The sequence below is a fragment of the Zosterops lateralis genome (genome assembly GCF_965231275.1).
Source record: "Zosterops lateralis genome assembly, chromosome: 33".
Lineage (NCBI taxonomy): Eukaryota > Metazoa > Chordata > Aves > Passeriformes > Zosteropidae > Zosterops > Zosterops lateralis.
The window spans coordinates 3,871,681-3,894,423 of NC_139793.1; the positions used below are offsets into that span (position 1 = coordinate 3,871,681).

Below are 22,743 nucleotides of genomic sequence, written 5' to 3' on the forward strand. Positions count from 1 at the left end.
ATGAGCGCGGTTATGCAAATGAGGGGCCGGATCACAGCAAACGAGCGGAAAGCCCGAGGTGATGAAGATGAGCGTCGGTTCGGGGCGGGGCTATGCAAATGAGTATGAACACCTGCATGGACTGTGGGCGGGGCTATGCAAACGAGGATTTGTAGTCGAGCGGGGGTGGGCGGGGCCATGCTAATGAGCACGGCTGCGAGTGAATGGTAGAAACAGTGACGCCACTACAACAGTGATGACATCACCACCTCGCTGGGGTTCTAATAGCGCCGCCGTGACGTCACACCCACCTCCGTGACGTCACCACGCCGAGCCCCGCGCAGACCCCCGAGCTCTCACCCCCGTGACGTCACCACGCACGCCGCCGCTCCGCTCTCTCCGATTGGCCGCGGCGGGCTTGTTTCCCTAGTGACGTCATCACGCACGGCGCCGCGCTCTCCGATTGGCCCGCGGCTCTCCCGGTGGCGGCAGGGCCAAGATGGCGGCGGAACGCGCGGAGGCGGCGGCGGCGGCCGGGCCCGGGCCCGGGGAGCCCCTGAGGGACCCGCGGGGCCCCGAGCGCTCCCCGTACGCCGGGTGGGCGCACCCCGAGCTCCAGGCAACGCTGGCCGGGATCGGAGCGCCCGCGCAGGGTGCGGGGAGAGGAGCCGTGAGGGGCGGGCGGGAAAACGGGCCGGGATCGGGGTTACCTGAGGGGATCTGGGGGAGATCTGAGGGGAAAGGGGGGAAATTGGGGGTTTCGGGGTTACCTGAGGAGAGTGGGGGGAGATCTGAGGGGAAAAGGGGGAAATTGGGGGTTTCGGGGTTACCTGAGGAGAGTGGGGGGAGATCTGAGGGGAAAAGGGGGAAATTGAGGAATTTTGGGGTTACCTGAGGGAATTTGGGGGAGATCTGAGGGGAAAGGGGGGAAACTTGGAAATATTGGGGTTCCCTGGGGGCATTTGGGATATTTTTGGGGCTTTCTGAGGGGATTTGGGGGGTTTTGGGGGTCACTTGTGGGGAGATCTGAGGGGAAAGGGGGAAAATTGAGAATTTTTGGGTTCCCTGGGGGGATTTGGGGTATTTTTGGGGTTTTCTGAGGGGATTTGGGGGGTCTCAGGGGTTTTGGGGTCACTCGAGGGGAAATTTGAGGGGAAAATTGGGATTTTTGGGGTTTCCTGAGGGGATTTAGGGGGGTCTTTGGGGTTCTCTGGGGGGATTTGGGAGCCCTGAGGGGGGTCAGGGGTCACTGGGGGGATTTTTGGATGATTTTTGGGGTTTTCTGAGGAGATTTGGGGAATTTTTGGGGTTCCCTGAGGGGATTTGGGGGCTCTTTGGTGTCCCCGGGGTTATTTTGGGGGGTCCCAGGGGATTTTTGGGGTTCCCTGGGGGGATCTGGGGAGTCTTTGGGGTTATTTTGGAGGTCCCAGGGGGATTTGGGGGTCCCAGGGGTTATTTGGGGGGTCCCAGGGGGGAATTTGAGGTTCATTGGAATTCGGGGGGTCCTTAGGGGGGTCCAGTGGGATTTTGGGGAGGATTTTGGGGGTCCCAGGGGGGAATTTGGGGGATCCCAGGGGGGGAATTTGAAGTTCAGAGGAATTTGGGGGGTCCCGAGGAGGGTCCAGGGGGATTTTGGGGAGGATTTTGGGGGTCCCAGGGGAGACTTGGGGGTCCCAGGGGGGATTTGAGGTTCAGAGGAATTCGGGGGGATCCTTAGGGGGGTCCAGAGGGATTTTGGGGAGGATTTTGGGGGTCCCAGGGGGAATTTGAGGTTCATTGGAATTCGGGGGGTCCCGAGGGGGGTCCAGGGGGATTTTGGGGAGGATTTTGGGGGTCTCTGACCCCTCATTTCCCCCCCAGGCACTCGGGAGGAGCTGCTGGAGCGGCTCCAGGCCTACACCCTGCAGGTGAGGCACCAATTTTGGGAGAGTTTAATGTGATTTTTGTGGGTTTTATTTGATTTTGGGGAGGTTTTGTGTGACTTTGGGAGGGCTCAAATTATGTTGGGAGGATTTAATGTGATTTTGGGAGGTTTAATGTGATTTTAGGGAGGTTTAATGTGATTTTGGGGAGGTTAAATGGGATTTTGAGAGGCTTCAATGTGATTTTGAGGAGGTTCAAAATGATTTTAAGGGGATTATGTGTAATTTTGGGGGGTTTCAATGTGATTTTAGGGAGGTTTGGTGTGATTTTGAGAGAGTTTACGTGATTTTTTTTGGGGTTTAATGTGGTTTTGGGAGGATTTAATGTGAATTTGGGGGTGTTTAATGTGATTTTCTGTGAGTTTATCCAATTTTTGGGGGGCTGGGCGGGCTCCTGCTGCCCCCCACCCTCTCAGGGGGGTTCCCCATCCCCTCCCCCATCAGGGGGGGCTCACGGGGACCCCCCAAATTTGTGCCCCCCCCAGACTGGGATCGTCCTGAGCCGCCCCAACCTGCGCCCCGAGGAGGGGGACAAGGCCCCGCCCCCACAGGTGGGTTTTGGGGGGTTTTGGGGGGTCCAGGAACCCCCAGGGTCAGATTTGGGGAATTTTGAGGGGTTTTGGGGGGTCCAGGAACCCCCCAGGGTCAGATTTGGGGGGTTTTGGGGAGTCCAGGAACCCCCCAGGGTCAGTTTGGGGGTTTTTGGGGGGTTTTTGGGGGGTTTTTGGGGGATCCAGGGACCCCCCAGGGTCAGATTTGGGGGGATTTTGGGGGTCCAGGAGCCCCCCAGGGTCAGATTTGGGGGATTTTGGTGGGTTTGGGGGGGTTTTGGGGGGTCCAGGAACCCCCCAGGGTCAGGTTTGGGGGGGGGAGGGGCTGAGGTCACCCCCAGGACCCCCCAAATTTGGGATGGGGGGGTTAAAATTCTCCCCCAGGACCCAAATTTGGGGTCGTTAAGGTGCCAAATTTTGGGTTGGGGGGTCTCAAGGCTTTTAGACCCCCCCCAAACCACTGAATTTTGGGGGGCAGGGGGGTTCAAATTTGGGGTGGGGGTTCAATGGGGGTCAAAACTCTCCCCCAGCACCCAAATTTGGGGTCGTTAAGGTGCCAAATTTTGGGGTGGGGGTGTCCCAAGTAGGTCCATTTTGGGGTGGGGGTCTCCCGGATGGGGGTTCCATTTCGGGCTGGGGGTGGTTGAATTTTGGGTGGGGGTCTCCCCTGTACTAACCCCCCCCTCCCCCCCCCCCCCCCAGCTCCCCCCCGCGCTGCCCCTGCACCCCCCGCTGGTGCCGCCCCCTCCCCCCCGGGGCTGGGGCTGAATTTCGGGCTGGGGGGGCCCGTGGGGGGGGTCCCGGTGCCGCCCCCACCCCCCGCGGGGCTCTCGGAGGAGGAGCGGCTCAGCCTGGCCCAACAGCAGGCGGCGCTGCTGCTGCAGGAGGAGCGGGCGCAGGTATGGGTGAGGGGCACCCAAGGGTGCTGGGGGGCTCGGGGAGGTGGGATTTGGTGGGTTTGGGGAGGTTTTTAGGGGGGTTTGGGGAGGTTTTGAGGGGGTTCAGGGGGGTTAAAGTGTCCACAGGATGAGCAGGCACAGGTCCTTAGGGGGATATTTTGGGTGGTGGGCACCCTTGGGTGCTGGGGGGGCTCGGGGTGGGGGTTTTGGGGGGGGTTGAAGGGTTTTGGGGAGGTTTTTTGGGGGGATAAAGTGTCCCTGCTGTTAGAGGAGCCGGCATGGACAGGTCCAGGGAGGAATATTTTGGGTGGGGGGCACCCTTGGGTGCTGGGGGGGCTCGGGAGTGAAATTTGGGGGGCTTGGGGGAATTTGAGGGGTTTTTAGGGGGCTTAAATGAGTCTGTGGAGCACCCCTGGGTGCTGAGGAGGGGCCACCCACAGCAGGGCTGAGCCGAGGGAAGATTTTGGGGTGACATTTACGATTTTTGGTGGGTGGGTCACGCCCTTGGGGGCCACCCTTGGGTGCTGAGGGGGGGGTCCTGACTTTGTGCCCCCCACCCCCTCACCCAGGGCCAGCACCCCTTTGGGGACAAGGCCAAGGAGCAGGAGCTGCTGGAGCAGCAGAAACGGGTGAGGAGGGGGCACCCCTGGGGGTTGGGGGGACATCCTTGGGTGGGTGGGGGGCACCCCAGGGTGAGGGGGGCACCCCTGGGTGTGAGGGAGACACCCCTGGGTGTGTGGGGGGGCACCCCTGAGTGTTGGGGAGCACCCCTGGGTGTGGAGGCACCCTTGGGTGGTGGGGAGCACCCCTGGATGTTAGGGAACACCCCTGGGTGTTGGAGGACACCTTTGGGTCTTGGGGGGCACCCCAGGGTGAGGGGGGACACCCCTGGGTGTTGGGAACACCCCAGGGTGAGGGGGACACCCCAGGGTGGGTGGGAGGCACCCCTGGGTGTTGGGGGAGCACCCTGGGGTGTTGGGGGACACCCCAGGGTTTTGGGGAGCACCCCAGGGTGAGGGGGGGCACCCCTGGGTGTGGAGGCACTCCTGGGTGTTGGGGGGGCACCCCTGGGTGTCGAGGAGCACCCCAGGGTTTTGGGGAGCACCCCAGGGTGAGGGGGGGCACCCCTGGGTGTGGAGGCACCCCTGGGTGTTGGGGGGGCACCCCTGGGTGTGGGGAGCACCCTAGGGTGAGGGGGAGCACCCCTGGGTGGGGGGACACTCCAGGCTGTCGGGGAGCACCCCAGGGTGTTGAGGAGCACCCCAGGGTGTCGGGGAGCACCCCAGGGTGGGTGTCCCCAGCTCAGCCCCCCCGTGCCCCCCAGGCCGCGGTGCTGCTGGAACAGGAGCGGCAGCAGGAAATGGCCAAGCTGACCCCCCCCGCCCCCCGCCCGCCCCCCGAGGGGGCACCCATGGGTGCCAGGACCCCCCTGGCCCCCCGAGGTGAGAGGGGGACCCTTGGGACACCCCCCCGAGGTGGCTTTTGTCCCCCGGATTGACGTGACCGTGTGTCCCCTCCCCGCAGGAGGCCCCATGGGAGCCCCCCTGGCCATGGGAGCCCCCCGGGCCCGAGGGCCGCCCCCGCCCCCCGGGGACGACAGCAGAGACGTGAGGATGGGGGCTCCACTGGGGGGGCTGGGGGCTCTACTGGGGGCTCTTTTGGGGTCCTTGGGGGGTCTGTTGGGGTCTCCATTGGGGGGGCTCTGGGGGGCTGAGGTCTCTATTGGGGTCTCTTTTGAGGGCTCTGGGGGGCTCCGGGGGGTTGGGGTCTCCACTTTGGAGGCTCTGGGGGGCTGGGGGCTCTATTGGGGTCTCTGGGGGGCTCTGTGGGGTTGGGGTCTCCACTGGGGGGGCTCTGGGGGGCTGGGGTCTCTATTGGGGTCTCTGTGGGGTTGGGGTCTCCACTGGGGGGGCTCTGTGGGGCTGGGGTCTCTGTTGGGAGGTCTGGGTCTTTATTGGGGTCTCTATTGGGGTCTCTGTGGGGTCTCTGTGGGGCTGGGGTCTCCATTGGGGACTCTGGGGGTCTCTCTGGGGTTGGGGTCTCTGTTGGGGTTGATGTGGGGTTGGGGTCTTTATTGGGGTCACTGTTGGGGAGGTCTGTGGGGTCTCTGTGGGGCTGGGGTCTCTGTTGTGAGGCTGGGGGTATTTCTGGGTCTGGGGTCTCTATTGGGGGGGGTCTCTGAGTCCAGGGTCACTCTCTGGGTCTGGGGTCTCTCTGGGGGCAATCCTGGGAGTCTCTCCAATTCTGGCAGAGTCCTGGGGGTCTCTCTCATTTCTGGGGGGGGTCTCTCTGATTTTGGGGGGCTCCTGGAGGGGTCTCTGATTTCTGGGGGGTCTTTCTGATTCCTGGGGGGGGGTCTCCCTGATTTTGGGGGGTCTCCCGGGGGTCTCTCTGATTCCTGGGGGGGTCTCTGTGATTTGGGGGGGTCTCCCGGGGGTCTCTGTGATGTGGGGGCTCTCCCGGGGGTCTCTGTGATTCCTGGGGGGGGGTCTCTGTGATTTGGGGGCTGGTTTTGAGGGTCTCCCGGGGGTCTCTGTGATTTGGGGGCTCTCCCGGGGGTCTCTCTGATTTTGAGGGTCTCCCGGGGGTCTCTGTGATTTGGGGGCTCTCCCGGGGGTCTCTGTGATCTGGGGGCTCTCCCGGGGGTCCCGCTGACCCCCTGTGCCCCCCCAGGCCGAGGACTCCGGGGTGGGCCCCAAGATCCCCCAGGCCCTGGAGAAAATCCTGCAGCTCAAGGAGAGTCGGCAGGAGGAGCTGGTCACGGCCCCGGGGGTCTCAGGTCAGCCCCTGGACCCCCCAGGGCCACCCACGGTGTCCCCAAGTGTCCCTTGGTGTCCCCAATGTCACAGGAATCGCCTTTGAAGTGTGAAAATCCACCCCAAAAATAGGAATTTCCACCCGAAAAATGGAAAATTTCACTTAAAAGTGGTGTTTTGTCACCTGTGGGTGCAGCCCAGGGGCACCCCAGGGTGCTGTCACCCCCCACAGTGTCACCCCAGTGTCCCCAGTGCCCCCCAACCTCCCAAATCCTCTCAAAATCCCCCCCAAAAACGGGATTTGTCCCCTGTGGGTGGCCCTGGGGGGTGGCAGGTGACACCCAAAGGTGGGGGTGACACCCAAGGGTGGGAGGTGACACCTTTGTGCCCCCCCAGCCGAGGATGAGATGGAGACAGAGCTGAGAACGTCGGCGTCGGCCTCCGAGGCTGAGGAGGACACGGGGATGTCCAAGAAAGAGGTGACAGAGGGGACAGGGAGGGGACAGCGAGGGGACTGTTCCCTCATTGTCCCATGTCCCCAATGTCCCCTGTGTCCCCAATATCCCCTCACTGTCCCCATTATCCCCTCACTGTCCCCTCTGTCCTCAATGTCTCCTCACTGTCCCCAATGTCCCCTCACTGTCCGCGTGTTCCCTCACTGTCCCCTCACTGTCATTGTCCCCACTGTCCCCTCACTGTCCCCTCTGTCCTCAATGTCCCCTCACTGTCCCCAATGTCCCCTCACTGTCACTGTCCCCTCACTGTCCCCGTGTTCCCTCACTGTGTCCCTCACTGTCCCCTCACTGTCCCCACTGTCCTTATTGTCCCCCCACTGACCCCACTGTCCCCTCACTGTCCCCTCACTGTCATTGTCCCCACTGTCCCCTCACTGTCCCCACTGTCCTTATTGTCCCCTTGCTGTCCCCTCTGTCCCGTCACTGTCCCACTGTCCCCTCACTGTTCCCACTGTCCCCACTGTCCCCTCACTGTCACTGTCCCCTCACTGTCCCCATTATCCCCTCACTGTCCCCACTGTCCTTATTGTCCCCTCACTGTCATTGTCCCCAATGTCCCCTCACTGTCCCCTCACTGTCCCCATTGTCCCCTCACTGTCATTGTCCCCACTGTCCCCTCACTGTCCCCTCACTGTCCCCTCACTGTCCCCTCACTGTCACTGTCCCCAATGTCCCCACTGTCCCCTCACTGTCATTGTCCCCACTGTCCCCTCACTGTCATTGTCCCCTCACTGTCATTGTCCCCACTGTCCCCTCACTGTCCCCACTGTCCCCTCACTGTCCCCATTATCCCCTCACTGTCCCCACTGTCCTTATTGTCCCCTCACTGTCCCCACTGTCCCCTCACTGTCCCCATTATCCCCTCACTGTCCCCACTGTCCTTATTGTCCCCTCACTGTCCCCACTGTCCCCTCACTGTCCCCATTATCCCCTCACTGTCCCCACTGTCCTTATTGTCCCCTCACTGTCCCCACTGTCCCCTCACTGTCCCCATTATCCCCTCACTGTCCCCACTGTCCTTATTGTCCCCTCACTGTCCCCATTGTCCCCTCACTGTCCCCACTGTCCCCTCACTGTCATTGTCCCCACTGTCCCCACTGTCCCCTCACTGTCCCCACTGTCCCCTCACTGTCATTGTCCCCACTGTCCCCATTGTCCCCTCACTGTCCCCACTGTCCCCTCACTGTCCCCACTGTCCCCTCACTGTCCCCATTGTCCCCTCACTGTCCCCACTGTCCCCTCACTGTCCCCACTGTCCCCCAGCGGAACCGGAAGCGCCGGAACCGCAAGAAGAAGAAGCGGGGGAGGGGCGTGTCCCGGGAGGGGCCCCCCGGCCCCGCCCCCCGCGGGGACCCCCCCGGGGACCCCCCCGAGGTGGAGATCGAGTACGTGACCGAGGAGCCCGAGATCTACGACCCCAACTTCGTCTTCTTCAAGAGGATCTTCGAGGCCTTCAAGGTGACGCCGCGGGGACACCTGGGGGTGGCTCTGGGGTCAGCTGGGGACACCCCTGGGGACACCTGGGGACTCCTGGGGACACCTGGGGACACCTCTGGGGGCTGGGGACACCCCTGGGGGCCAAAGGTCACTGCAGGGACACCTGGGGACACCTCTGGGGACACCTCTGGGGGCCAAAGGTCACCCCTTGGGGCTGGGGACACCTCTGGGTCACTCCTGGGTGCTGCTGACCCCTGTCCCCTGACCTTGTCCTCTGTCCTTGTCCTCTCTCCCCTGTCACTGTCCCCTGTCCCTGTGTCCCCTGTCTGTCCCTATCCCGTGTCCCCTGTCTGTCCCCATGTCCCTTGTCTGTCCCTGTCCCCGTGTCCCCTGTCTGTCCCCATGTCCCCTGTCTGTCCCCTGTCTGTCCCTGTCCCTATGTCCCCTGTCTGTCCCTGTCCCCATGTCCCTGTCCCCATGTCCCTGTCCCCATGTCCCTGTCCCCATGTCCCCTGGCTGTCCCCATGTCCCTGTCCCTGTCCCCTGTCTGTCCCTGTCCCCATGTCCCCTGTCTGTCCCCATGTCCCCTGTCTGTCCCTGTCCCCATGTCCCTGTCCCTGTCCCCTGTCTGCCCCTGTCCCCTGTCCCCGTGTCCCCTGTGTGTCCCTGTCCCCATGTCCCCTGTCTGTCCCTGTCCCCGTGTCCCCTGTCTGTCCCTGTCTGTCCCCTGTCTGTCCCTGTCCCCATGTCCCTGTCCCTGTCCCCTGTCTGTCCCTGTCTGTCCCCTGTGTGTCCCTGTCCCCTCCCAGCTGACGGACGAGGTGAAGAAGGACAAGGAGAAGGAGCCGGAGCGGGCCGAGCGCACCGAGAGCACCGGAGTGACCCGGAAAAAGGGCCCCGAGGACGGGACACGGGGCAGCGACGGGGACAGCTCCGAGGACGAGCAGGTGACACTGGGGACATGGGGACATGGGGACAGCTCTGGGGACGAGCAGGTGACACTGGGGACATGGGGACATGGGGACAGCTCCGAGGACGAGCAGGTGACACTGGGGACATGGGGACATGGGGACAGCTCTGGGGACGAGCAGGTGACACTGGGGACATGGGGACATGGGGACACGGGGCAGTGACGGGGACAGCTCCGAGGACGAGCAGGTGACACTGGGGACATGGGGACACTGGGGACATGGGGACACGGGGACAGCTCTGAGGACGAGCAGGTGACACTGGGGACATTGGGGACATGGGGACAGCTCCAGGATGAACAGGTGACATTGAGGACATTGGGGACATTGGGTAGTGACAGGGACAGCTCTGAGGACGAGCAGGTGACAATGGGGACATTGGGGGACACTGGGGACATTGGGGACAGTCCAGTGACACTGAGGGTGACAGGGGGTCACCGCTGGAGCTGTACCGAGTTGGGGACAACGTGCTGTCCCTGTCTGGGGACACTGGGGGTGGTGCCAGCAGGGCCTGGGGAGGAGGGGACAGTCCCTGGGGTGGCCCAGGGCTGGGGACACCTGGCCTGTCCCCTGATGTCCCCGTGCTGTCCCCAGGAGAAGAAGCAGGAGGTCCCCAAGCTCTCCAAGAAGAAACTGCGGCGCATGAACAGGTTCACGGTGGCCGAGCTCAAACAGGTGACACTTGGGGACACTGTCCCCTCCCCTTGTCACCTTCCTGGGGACACCAGAGCCACCCTGGGGTGTCACCGTGCCCTTTGTCACCTTCCTGGGGTCACCAGAGCCACCCTGGGGTGTCACCGTGCCCTTTGTCACCTTCCTGAGGACACCAGAGCCACCCTGGGGTGTCACTGTGCCCTTTGTCACCTTCCTGAGGACACCAGAGCCACCCCGGGGTGTCACTGTCCCCTTGTCACCTTCCCTGGGGTGTCACTGTCCCCTTGTCACCTTCCCCTGGGGTGTCACTGTGCCCCTTGTCACCTTCCTGAGGACACCAGAGCCACCCAGGGGTGTCACTGTCCCCTTGTCACCTTCCTGAGAACACCAGAGCCACCCTGGGGCTGTCCCCTGATGTCCCCTTTGCTGTCCCCACAGCTGGTGGCCCGCCCTGACGTGGTGGAGATGCACGATGTCACCGCCCAGGGGTCACTGTGGGTGTCCCTGGGGCTGTCCCCTCATGTCCCTCACTGTCCCCTGATGTCCCCTTTGCTGTCCCCTGTTGTCCCCAGCTGGTGGCCCACCCAGACATGGTGGAGACACAGGATGTGACCACTCAGGGCTCACTGTGGGTGTCACAGTGTCACCCTGGGGCTGTCCCCTGATGTCCCCACAGCTGGTGGTCTGGATACACGATGTCACTGCTCAGGGGTCACTGTGGGTGTCCCTGGGGCTGTCCCCTGCCATCCCCTGATGTCCCCTGTTGTCCCCACAGCTGGTGGCCCAGCCGGACGTGGTGGAGATACAGGATGTGACCACTCAAGGGTCACTGTGGGTGTCCCTGGGGCTGTCCCCTCATGTCCCTCACTGTCCCCTGCTGTCCCCTGCTGTCCCCAGCTGGTGGCCCGGCCGGACGTGGTGGAGATGCACGATGTCACCGCGCAGGACCCCAAGCTCCTGGTGCACCTCAAGGCCACGCGGAACTCGGTGCCGGTGCCGCGGCACTGGTGCTTCAAGAGGAAATACCTGCAGGGCAAGAGGGGCATCGAGAAGCCCCCCTTCGAGCTGCCCGAGTTCATCAAACGCACCGGCATCCAGGAGATGAGGGAGGCCCTGCAGGAGAAGGTGGGGACACCTGGGGACACCCTGGGGACACCTGGGGACAGTGGGGACACCTGTGGGACAGTGGGGACACCTTGGGGACACTTTATGGGGTACCTGAGGGGCAGCTGTGGGGCAGCCAGGGGGGTGGAAGAGGATTTGGGGAGGTTCTCGATGATCACAGGGATCCAGGAGATGAGAGAGGCCCTGCAGGAGAAGGTGGGGACACCTGGGGACACCCTGGGGACAGTGGGGACACCTTGGGGACACTTTATGGGGTACCTGAGGGGCGGCTGTGGGGCAGCCAGGGGTTGGGAGGGGGTTTGGGGAGGGTTTGGGGCCTCACAGGGATCCAGGAGATGAGGGAGGCCTTGCAGGAGAAGGTGGGGACACCTGGGGACACCTTGGGGACAATGGGGACACCTGGGGACACCTGTGGGACAGTTGTGAGGGCAGCTGTGGGGCAGCCAGGGGAATGGGAGGGGGTTTGGGGAGGGGTCTCGGGGGTTTGGGGAGGTTCTGGGGGCTCACAGGCATCCAGGAGATGAGGGAGGCCCTGCAGGAGAAGGTGGGGACACCTTGGGGACAGTGGGGACACCTGGGGACAGTGGGGACACCTTGGGGGCACTTTATGGGTTGCCCAACAGGCAGCTGAGGGATGGGAGAGGAGCAGAGAGAGGGTTTGGGGAGGGGTCTCAGGGGCTTGGGGGGGCCATGTCCCCACTGCCCCTGTCCCTTCAATGTCCCCCTTGTCCCCTCATTGTCCCTGCCCTATCCCACCCTGTCCCTATCCCCACACTGTCCCCACACTGTCCCCTCACCATCCCCTCACTGTCCCTGTCCCTGTCCCTACACTGTCCTCCTGTCCCCGCATTGTCCCTGCTGTCCCCTCACTGTCCCTGTCCCCTCGGTGTCCCCAGGAGGAGCAGAAGACCATGAAGTCCAAGATGAGGGAGAAGGTTCGGCCCAAGATGGGCAAGATCGACATCGATTACCAGAAACTGCACGACGCCTTCTTCAAATGGCAGACCAAGCCCAAGCTGACCATCCACGGGGACCTCTACTACGAGGTGGGGACACCTGGGGGGCCTGGGGGGACGTTTGGGGACACCTGGGACACTTGGGGGGATGTTTGGGGACACCTGGGACACTTGGGGATACCTGGGGACACCTGAGGGGAAATTTGGGGACACCTGGGACACTTGGGGGGACATTTGGGGGATATTTGGGGTGTCCTGGGACACCTTGAGATACCTGGGGACACCTGGGGGCACCTGGGGGGACATTTGGGGACACCTGGGGACACCTCGGGGAACATTTGGGGGGAGATTTGGGGTTTAGGGGTGTCCTGGGACACCTGGGGGGACATTTGGGGACATCTAGGGGGAGATTTGGGGGTTTAAAGATGTCCTGGGGGGACATTTTGGAGTTTGGGGACATTCTGAGGGGACATTTGGGGCTTTGGGGCCCTCCTGGGTGGGTTTTTGGGGCCAGTGACCCTTGGGTGACCCTGCTGTGTCCCCTGGGTGTCCCCTGGGTGTCCCCTGTGTCCCCTGGGTGTCCCCTGTGACCCCTCTGACCCCTGGGTGTCCCCTGTGTCCCCTGGGTGTCCCCTGTGACCCCTGGGTGTCCCCATTGTCCCCTGGGTGTCCCCTGGGTGTCCCCTGGATGTCCCCTGTGTCCCCTGGGTGTCCCCTGTGTCCCCTGGGTGTCCCCTGTGACCCCTGGGTGTCCCCATTGTCCCCTGGGTGTCCCCTGGGTGTCCCCTGGATGTCCCCTGTGTCCCCTGGGTGTCCCCTGTGACCCCTGGGTGTCCCCTGGGTGTCCCCTGGGTGACCCCTGGGTGTCCCCTGTGTCCCCTGGGTGTCCCCTGTGACCCCTGGGTGTCCCCTGTGTCCCCTGGGTGTCCCCTGGGTGACCCCTGGGTGTCCCCTGTGTCCCCTGGGTGTCCCCTGTGACCCCTGGGTGTCCCCTGTGTCCCCTGGGTGACCCCTGGGTGTCCCCTGGGTGTCCCCTGTGTCCCCTGGGTGTCCCCTGTGTCCCCTGGATGTCCCCTGGGTGTCCCCTGTGTCCCCTGGATGTCCCCTGGGTGTCCCCTGTGTCCCCTGGGTGTCCCCTGGGTGTCCCCTGTGACCCCTGGGTGTCCCCTCTGTCCCCTGGGTGTCCCCTGTGACCCCTGGGTGTCCCCCGGGTGTCCCCTGTGTCCCCTGGGTGTCCCCTGTGACCCCTGGGTGTCCCCTGTGTCCCCTGGGTGTCCCCTGGGTGTCCCCTGTGTCCCCTGGGTGTCCCCTGTGACCCCTGGGTGTCCCCTGTGTCCCCTGGGTGACCCCTGGGTGTCCCCTGTGACCCCTGGGTGTCCCCTGTGTCCCCTGGGTGTCCCCTGTGACCCCTGGGTGTCCCCTGTGTCCCCTGTGTCCCCTGGGTGTCCCCTGTGACCCCTGGGTGTCCCCTGGGTGTCCCCTGTGTCCCCTGGGTGTCCCCTGTGTCCCCTGTGACCCCTGGGTGTCCCCTGTGACCCCTGGGTGTCCCCTGGGTGTCCCCTGTGACCCCTGGGTGTCCCCTGTGTCCCCCCTGTCCCAGGGGAAGGAGTTTGAGACGCGGCTGAAGGAGAAGAAACCGGGGGATCTGTCGGACGAGCTGCGGATCGCGCTGGGGATGCCCGTGGGGCCGGTATGGGGCCCAAATACACCTAAATACCCCTGAACACACCCTAAATACCCCTGAACACATGCTAAATACCCCTAAATACATCCAAATACACCCTAAATACATCCAAATACACCCTAAATACATCCAAATACACCCTAAATACATCCAAATACAGCCTAAATACCCCTGAATACATCCTAAACCCACCTTAAATACCCCTAAATACATCCCAAACCCCAAATCCACCCTAAATACACTCTAAATACATCCGAATACACCCCAAATACACCCTAAATACCCCTGAATACATCCAAATACACCTCAAACCCCAAATCCAGCCCAAATCCAGCCTAAATACCCCTAAATACATCCAAATCCACCCTAAATACCCCTAAATACACCCCAAATACACCCTAAATACCCCTAAATCCACCTTAAATGCATCCCAAACCGCAAGTCCATCCCAAATACCCTTAAATACACCACAAATCCACCCTAAATCCAGCCCAAACCCCGAATCCACCCTAAATAGATCCTAAATACACCCCAAACCAACCCAAATACCCTTAAATATGCCCTAAATACCCCTAAATACATCCTAAACCCACCCTAAATACCCCTGAATACATCCAAATACACCCCAAACCCCAAATCCAGCCTAAATACAGCCTAAATCCAGCTTAAATCCACCCTAAATACAGCCCAAACCCCAAATCCACCCCAAATACCCCTGAACACACCTAAATACAGCCCAAACACATCCCAAATACCCCTGAATGCACCTCAAACCCCAAATCCACCCCAAATATCCCTGAATACACCTAAATATCCCTGAGCACACCCTGAATACCCCTAAATACAGCCCAAACCACACCAAACACATCCCAAATCCATCCCAAAGCCACCCAAACCAACCCAAATCCTACTCCAAACTGCAAACTCACCCTAAATCCGCCCCAAAACCATCCCAAATCCATTCCCAATCCACCCCAAACCCCAAATCTACCCCAAATCCCACCACAAATCCATCTTAAATCCAACCTAAATCCACCCAAACCACCCCAAATCCCTCCCCAAACCCCAAATCCATCCCAAACCCCAAATCCATTCCCAAACCCAGCCTAAATCCATCCCAAATCCACTCAAATCCACCCCAAATCCCTTCCCAAACCCCAAAACCCACCCCAAATGTCCCATTCCCTCAGAATTTTACAACCCCTGGGTGTATTTTACAACCCCTGGGTGTATTTTACACTCCCTGGGGTGTATTTTACACTCCCTGGGGTGTATTTTACACTCCCTGGGTGTATTTTACAATCCCTGGGTGTATTTTACAACCCCTGGGGTGTATTTTACACTCCCTGGGTGTATTTTACAATCCCTGGGTGTATTTTACAACCCCTGGGGTGTATTTTACACTCCCTGGGTGTATTTTACAATCCCTGGGTGTATTTTACAACCCCTGGGGTGTATTTTACACTCCCTGGGTGTATTTTACAACCCCTGGGGTGTATTTTACAACCCCTGGGGTGTATTTTACAACCCCTGGGGTGTATTTTACAACCCCTGGGGTGTATTTTACAATCCCTGGGTGTATTTTACAACCCCTGGGGTGTATTTTACACTCCCTGGGGTGTATTTTACAACCCCTGGGGTGTATTTTACAACCCCTGGGGTGTATTTTACAATCCCTGGGTGTATTTTACAACCCCTGGGGTGTATTTTACAACCCCTGGGGTGTATTTTATGACCCCTGGGTGTATTTTACAATCCCTGGGGTGTATTTTACAATCCCTGGGTGTATTTTACAACCCCTGGGGTGTATTTTACAATCCCTGGGTGTATTTTATGACCCCTGGGGTGTATTTTACAATCCCTGGGTGTATTTTATGACCCCTGGGGTGTATTTTATGACCCCTGGGGTGTATTTTAGGCTCCCTGTGTGTGTTTCAGGCTCCCTGGGGGCTCAGGGGGGGCACCCTTGGGTGCTGACCCCCCCCTTTGCCCCCCCAGAACGCCCACAAGGTGCCCCCCCCGTGGCTGATCGCCATGCAGCGCTACGGGCCCCCCCCCTCCTACCCCAACCTCAAAATCCCCGGCCTCAACTCCCCCATCCCCGAGGTGAGCAGGGGGCCGAGGGCACCCTTGGGTGCTGGGGGGGGTTGGGAGATTTTTTGGGGATTTTTTGACGATTTTTTGGTGGGATTTGGGGGGTGTTTTGGGATTTTTGGGGTTTTTTGGGGGGAGTTTGGGGGGATTTAGGGGGGATTTGGGGCTCTGGGGGCACCCTTGGGTGCTGAGGGGGTTGGGGGATTTTTTTGGGGATTTTTTGAAGATTTTTTGGGGGGGAGGTTGGGGGGATTTGGGATTTTTGGGTTTTTTTGGGGGTAGTTTGGGGGGATTTAGAGGAGAATTGGGGCTCTGGGGGCACCCTTGGGTGCTGGGGGGGTTGGGGGATTTTTTGGGGTTTTTTGGGGGGATTTTTTTCAGGGTGTTTTTTTTGGGGGGGGGTTGGCGGTTTAGGGGTTTTTTTTGGGCGGGATTTTGGTGTTTTTTTGGGGAGGTTGGGGTGTTTTTAGGGGGGATTTGGGGCTGGGGGCCACCCTTGGGTGCTGAGGGGGTTTGGGGATTTTTTTGGGATTTTTTTGGGGGGTATTGGGGGTCCTGGATGGGAGTTTTGGGGGGTTTTGGGGGGGATTTGGGGTTTTTCTGGTGCTATAGGGTTGGGGGTTTTGGGATGTTTAGGGGGGATTTGGGGTTTGGGGGGGCCACCCTTGGGTGCTGGGGGGATTTTTTGGGGGTTTTTCGTGTCCTGGGTGGGGAATTTTGGCAGTTTTTTGTGCTGCAGGGGTGGGGGTGTTTTCAGGGGGGATTTGGGTCAATCTCAGGAGGATTTTTGGGGTCTCTCAGGATGATTTTTGGGGTCTCTGATGACAATTTTGGGGTCCCAGGGCTGCTCCTTTGGGTACCACGCCGGGGGCTGGGGGCAGGAGGATTTTGGGGTCTCTGGGGATGATTTTTGGGGTCTCTGATGATGATTTTGGGGTCTCTGGGGATGATTTTGCGGTCTCTGATGATGATTTTGGGGTCCCAGGGCTGCTCCTTCGGGTACCACGCCGGGGGCTGGGGGAGGGAGGATTTGGGGTGTCTCAGGAGTATTTTGGGGTCTCTCAGGTTGATTTTGGGGTCTCTGATGATGATTTTGGGGTCTCTGGGGATGATTTTTGGGGTCTCTGATGATGATTTTGGGGTCCCCAGGGCTGCTCGTTCGGGTACCACGCCGGGGGCTGGGGGAAGCCGCCCGTGGACGAGACGGGGAAGCCGCTCTACGGGGACGTGTTCGGGACCAACGCGGCCGAGTTCCAGGTGGGGGAGACCCCAGGACCCCCCAAACCCTCCTGAACCCCCCCCACCCTCCAGGGACCCCCCCAAAACCCCCAGGAGATGCCTGGACCCCCCGGGACCCCCCCAAATGCCCGAGTGACCCCCCAAATCCCAATCCCCCTCCTCACTTCCAACCCCAGCTTTGGGGTTTCCATTTCCCCACAGCCAAATCCCCTCCTGAGCACCCAAAACCCTCAAAAATCCCCCCAAAATCCCCCCCAATTCCCTCAAATCCCCCCCGACCCCACAAAATCCCCACAAATCCCTAAAAATTCCCTGAATTTCCCCCAAATCCCCCCCAAACCCCCTCAAATCCCCCCAGAATCTTCCAAATCTCCCCCCAAAACCCTCCCAAATTCCCCCCAAAATCCCTCCCAAATCACCAAAATCTCCCTTGAAATCTCTCAAGTCTCCGCCAAAATCCCCCCAATTCCCCCTAAATCTCCCGAATCTCCCCCAAAATACTCCCAAAATCCCCCCAAATCCCTCTCAATATCCCCCAAATTCCCCCCAGATCACCAAAATCTCCCTTGAAATCCCCCAAATTCCTCCTAAAATCCCCCCAAATTCCCTCCCAAATCCTCCCAAAATCCCCCAAATTTCCCTCAAAATCCCTCCCAAAACCCCCCAAATCCCCCAAATCTCCCCTAAATCTCCCCCAAATTCCCCCCCAAATCCCCTAAATTCACCTCAAATCCCCTTCAAAATCACCTATATCTCCCCCAAATCCCCCCCAAACCCCCCTGGACCCCCCCCCCAAATCCCTGAGTGACCCCCCCAAAATCCCCTAAATCCCCCCCAAATCCCCCCAGACCAAAGAGGAGGAGGAGGAGATCGACCGCACGCCCTGGGGGGAGCTGGAGCCGTCGGACGAGGAATCCTCTGAGGAGGAGGAGGAGGAGGAGAGCGACGAGGAAAAACCCGACGAGACGGGTTTTATCACCCCTGCCGACAGGTGGGGACCCCAAAAACCCTCCCAGCGCCCCAAAAAACCCCCCAGAGCACCCAAAGGTGCCCCCTGAACCCCCTAAAATTCACCCACAAAGCACCGACTCTTTTATTTGGGGTGAAAAATGGGATTCAAACTCCCATGGACACCCAGAAGAGCCCAAAAAACCTTCCAGGGGATCCCAAAAATCATCAGGGGACCCCAAAAAACCTTCTCAGCACCCCAAAAAACCCCCCAAAGCACCCAAAGGTGCCCCTGAACCCCCAAATCCTCCCCAGTAAAGGGAAAATTTACTGGGATTTTCCTTTGGGACGGGGTTTATTCTTCTCCCCCAAATCCCCCCCAAAACCCCCCAAATCTCCCCCAATTTTTTTGGGGACCCTCCCCAGCCCTTTAGGGTGTCCACAGCACCCAGGGGACCCCCAAAAACATCTTGGGACCCCCCCAGGACCCCCCAAATCCTCCCCAGTAATAGAAAAACCCCCATTGGGATTTTCCTTTGGGACGGGGTTTATCCTTCACCCCCCAAATCCCCCCCAAAACCTCCCAAATCTCCCCCAATTTTTTTGGGGACCCTCCCCAGCCCTTTAGGGTGTCCCCAGCACCCAAGGGACCCCCAAAAACCTCCTGGGACCCTCCCAAGCACCCACAGGACCCCCCAAATCCCCCCCCCAGATCCCCACTGGGATTTCCTTTTCCTTCACCCCCCAAATCTTCCCCAAATCTCCCCCAAAACCCCCCAAATCTCCCCCAAAACCCCCCAAATCTCCCCCAATTTTTTGTGGGACCCTCCCTGGGCCCTTTGGGGTGTCCCCCCACCCCTGGGTGTCCCCTGACCCCCCGTTTTGCCCCCCCCCAGTGGTCTGATCACCCCGGGGGGTTTCTCCTCGGTGCCGGCGGGGATGGAAACCCCCGAACTCATCGAGCTGCGCAAGAAGAAAATCGAGGAGGCCATGGATGGGTGAGGGGGGATTTTTTGGGGTTTTTTTGGGGGGTTATTTGGGGTTTTAGGAAGTTTTGGGAATTTTTTGGGGGGGTTTGGGAAGTTTGGGGGGGATTTTGGGAGGTTTGGGAATTTTTGGGGAGGTTTTAAAGGGATTTTGGGAGGTTTTGTGGGATTTTTGGGAGGTTTTGGGGGGATTTTTTGGGGGGTTTGGGAGGATTTTTTTTGGGTTTTGGGGGATTTGGGGAATTTTTGGGGGATTTGGGGGATTATTTAGGATTTTGAGGGAATTTTGGGAGGTTTTGGGGGGGATTTTTTGGGATTTTGGGAGTTTGGGGGGGGGTTGGAGGGATTATTGGGAATTTTGGGAGATTTGGGGGGATTATTTGGGATTTTGGGAATTTTTGGGGCAGTTTTGGGGGCTTATTTGGCATTTGGGGGAATTTCAGGAAGTTTTGGGGGGATTTTTTGGGATTTTGGGAATTTTTAGGGGGATTTTGGGGGATTGTTTGGGATTTTGAGAGGTTTTGGGGGGTTATTTGGGGTTTTGGATGAATTTGGGGGGGTTTAGGGGGATTTGGGGGGATTATTTGGGATTTTGGGAAGTTTTGGGCTCGTTGTGGGGGGGTTTGGGGGGATTTGAAGAATTTTTGAGGGTTTTTTTTGGGATTTTTGGGGTAATTTTGGGGAGGTTTTGGAAGGTTGTGGGAATTGGGGGGGGTTGGGAGGTTTTGGGGGGACTTTTTGGGAATTTTTGGGGGATTTTTGGGAGATTTTAGGGGAATTCTGGGGGATTTTTGGGAGGGTTTGGGGAGATTTGGGGGGAGTTTTGGGGAAGTTTGGGGAAGTTTTAGAGATTTTGGGGGGGATTGGAGAGATTTTGGGCGGTTTGGGAGGCTGTGGGATTTTTTGGGGGGGTTTTGGGGGGATTTGGGGTGCTCAGGACACCCCTGGGACCCCCCACCCATCCCTGGGACCCTCCAAACAGGAGCGAGACCCCCCAGCTGTTCACGGTGGTCCCCGAGAAACGCACGGCGACCGTGGGGACGGCCATGATGGGCTCCACACACATCTACGACATGTCTGCGGTGAGACCCCCAAAAATAACCCCAAAATACCCCTGGGACCCCCAAAAATAACCCCAAAATACCCCTGGGACCCCCAAAAATAACCCCAAAATATCCCTGAGACCCCTCAAAAATCCCCCCACCCACATCTACGACATGTCTGCGGTGAGGGACCCCAAAAATAACCCCAAAATACCCCTGAGACCCCCAAAATAGCCCCAAAATATCCCTGGGACCCCCAAAACCAGCCCTGGGACCCCCAAAAATAACCCCATGGGCTCTAAAACCTGAGTGATGGGACACAAAGGGTGGGTGACAGTGACCCAGGAGGTGACAGTGACCACAGGGGTGACAGTGACCCTGTCCCCGTGTCCCTGTGGTGTCCCCGCGGTGTCCCCACAGGTGATGGGACACAAAGGGCAGGTGACAGTGACCCTGTCCCAATGTCCCTGGAGGTGACAGAGGCCCAGGGGGTGACAATGACCCTGTCCCCATGGTGTCCCCATGTCCCAGGGGGTGACAATGACTGTCCCCATGATGTCCCCATGTCCCCACAGGTTATGGGTCGCAAGGGCCCGGTGACAGAGGCCCAGGGGGTGGAGGTGGCCCTGTCCCCAATGTCCCCATGATGTCCCCACAGGTGATGGGTCGCAAGGGCCCGGTGACAGAGGCGCAGGGGGTGGAGGTGGCCCTGTCCCCAATGTCCCCATCATGTCCCCACAGGTTATGGGCCGCAAGGGCCCGGTGACAGAGGCGCAGGGGGTGGAGGTGGCCCTGGCCCCCGAGGAGCTGGAGCTGGACCCCACGGCCATGACGCAGAAGTACGAGGAGCACGTGCGGGAGCAGCAGGCGCAGGTGGAGAAGGAGGATTTCAGCGACATGGTGGCCGAGCACGCCGCCAAGCAGAAGGTGGGGCTGGCCCTGTGTCCCCTCCCTGTCCCTTGTGTCCCCTCCCTGAACCCTCTGTCCCCTCTCTGTCCCCTCCCTGTCCCCTCAGTGCCACCCTATGAGGGTGGGATGGAGCATGAGGGGTTCCTGTCCCTGTCCCCTGAGTGTCCCCATGACCCCCGTGACTCCCAGTGATGTGCTGTCCCTGTGTCCCCACGCCCCTGGTGACCCTGTCCCCTCCCTGTCCCCTCCCTGTCCCCTGTGTCCCCATGCCCCTGGTGACACTGTCCCCTCCCTGTCCCCTGTGTCCCCATGCCCCTGGTGCCCCTGGTGACCTTGTCCCTATGTCCCCTGTGCCCCCATGACCCTGGTGACACTGTCCCCTCCCTGTCTCCTCCCTGTCCCCGGTGTCCCCATGATCCTGGTGACAATGTCCCCGTGTCCCCTGTGTCCCTGTGTCCCCCTGACACCGGTGGGCCCTGGTGACACTGTCCCTTCACTGTCCCCTCTCTGTCCCTGTGTCCTCATGTCCCCATGCCCCTGGTGACCCTGTCCCCTGTGTCCCCTGTGTCCCCACACCCCTGATGACCTTGTCCCCTCACTGTCCCCTCTCTGTCCCCTCCGTCCCCACACCCCTGGTGACACTGTCCCCTCTCTGTCCCCTCACTGTCCCCCGTGTCCCCACACCCCTGGTGACACTGTCCCCTCTCTGTCCCCTCACTGTCCCCCGTGTCCCCACACCCCTGGTGACCCTGTCCCCGTGTCCCCGTGTCCCCACACCCCTGGTGACCCTGTCCCCGTGTCCCCCGTGCAGCAGAAGAAGCGGAAGGCTCAGCCCCAGGACGCCCGCGGGGGGGGCAAGAAGTACAAGGAGTTCAAGTTTTAGATGTCACCGATGTCCCCTCGCTGTCACCTCCCTGTCACCCCCTGCACCGCCCTCTGTCACCCCCAGGGGCCGGTGCCACCCCGGGGTGGGGGATGTCACCCCTGCTGTCACCCTGGGCCAGGAGTTGGGGACAGTGTGGTGGCGCTGTCATTGTCATTGTCCCTGTCATTGTCCCTGTCCCCTGTCATTGTCCCCACCCTGTCCCCGTTGTTTTGTAAATAAAAGGTGGCGTGTCCCCACCACACCCTGTGGCTCTGCCTGGTGTCACCGAGGTCACCGTGACAATGACATCACCATGACAATGATGTCACCATGAGAATGACATCACTGTGTCACTGGGATGTGTCACTGAGGTCACCGTGACAATGATGAGGTCACCATGACAATGAGACCATGACAACGAGGTCACTGTGACAATGATGTCCCCATGACAATATGGGTCACTGTGACAATGATGTCACTGTCACTGGGATGTGACAATGACGTCACCATGACAACGAAGTCACTGTGACAATGAGGTCACTGTGTCACTGGGATGTGTCACCGAGGTCACCGTGACAACAAGGTCACTGTGACAATGACATCACTGTGACAATGAGGTCACGGTGTCACTGGGTCATGTCCCCGAGGTCACCATGTCACCGAGGTCACTGTGACAACGAGGTCACTGTGATGACAAGGTCACTGTGACAAAGAGGTCACCATGATAATGACATCACCGTGACAATGAGGTCACTGTGACAATGAGGTCACCGTGTCACTGGGACATGGCACCGAGGTCCCCGTGACAGCGAGGTCACCGTGTCCCCAAGGTCCCCGTGTCACCGAGGTCATGGTGACAACGAGATCACTGTGATGAGGTCACGGTGACAATGAGATCACGGTGACAGTGAGGTCACTGTGACATGAGGTCACCGTGTCACTGGGACACGTCCCTGAGGTCACCATGTCATCACCAAGGTCCCTGTGGTCACTGTGACAATGACGTCACCATGTCACTGGGACGTGTCCCTGAGGTCCCTTTGGCACTGATCTCACTGTGTCCCCAAGGTCCCCGTGTCACCGAGGTCACTGTGTCACTGGGACGTGTCCCTGAGGTCCCTGTGTCATGGGTGTGGCACTGTGTCCCCAAGGTCACTGTGACAAGGAGGTCACTGTGTCACTGGGGTCACCATGTCACTGGGTCATGTCCCCG

At 60.0% G+C, this 22,743-nt stretch overlaps 1 protein-coding gene across 1 annotated transcript; it reads left to right on the forward strand.

Moving 5' to 3' along the window:
- On the forward strand, window positions 1–21,773 carry SF3B2 (splicing factor 3b subunit 2; the record flags this gene model as incomplete). The annotated part of the gene is made up of 24 exons (XM_083881319.1): window positions 1–58; window positions 410–632; window positions 1,840–1,886; window positions 2,387–2,452; window positions 3,155–3,351; window positions 3,921–3,980; window positions 4,676–4,793; window positions 4,876–4,958; window positions 6,025–6,130; window positions 6,504–6,586; window positions 7,886–8,080; window positions 8,869–9,006; window positions 9,622–9,702; window positions 10,579–10,806; window positions 11,703–11,852; window positions 13,363–13,452; window positions 15,445–15,552; window positions 16,690–16,797; window positions 17,628–17,770; window positions 18,624–18,725; window positions 19,696–19,795; window positions 20,415–20,459; window positions 20,543–20,683; window positions 21,477–21,773. 24 exons carry the CDS (start codon window positions 1–3, stop codon window positions 21,546–21,548), a joined length of 2,742 nt encoding a protein of 913 aa, XP_083737445.1. The 3' UTR covers window positions 21,549–21,773.
- Window positions 21,774–22,743: the final 970 nt, after the last annotated feature.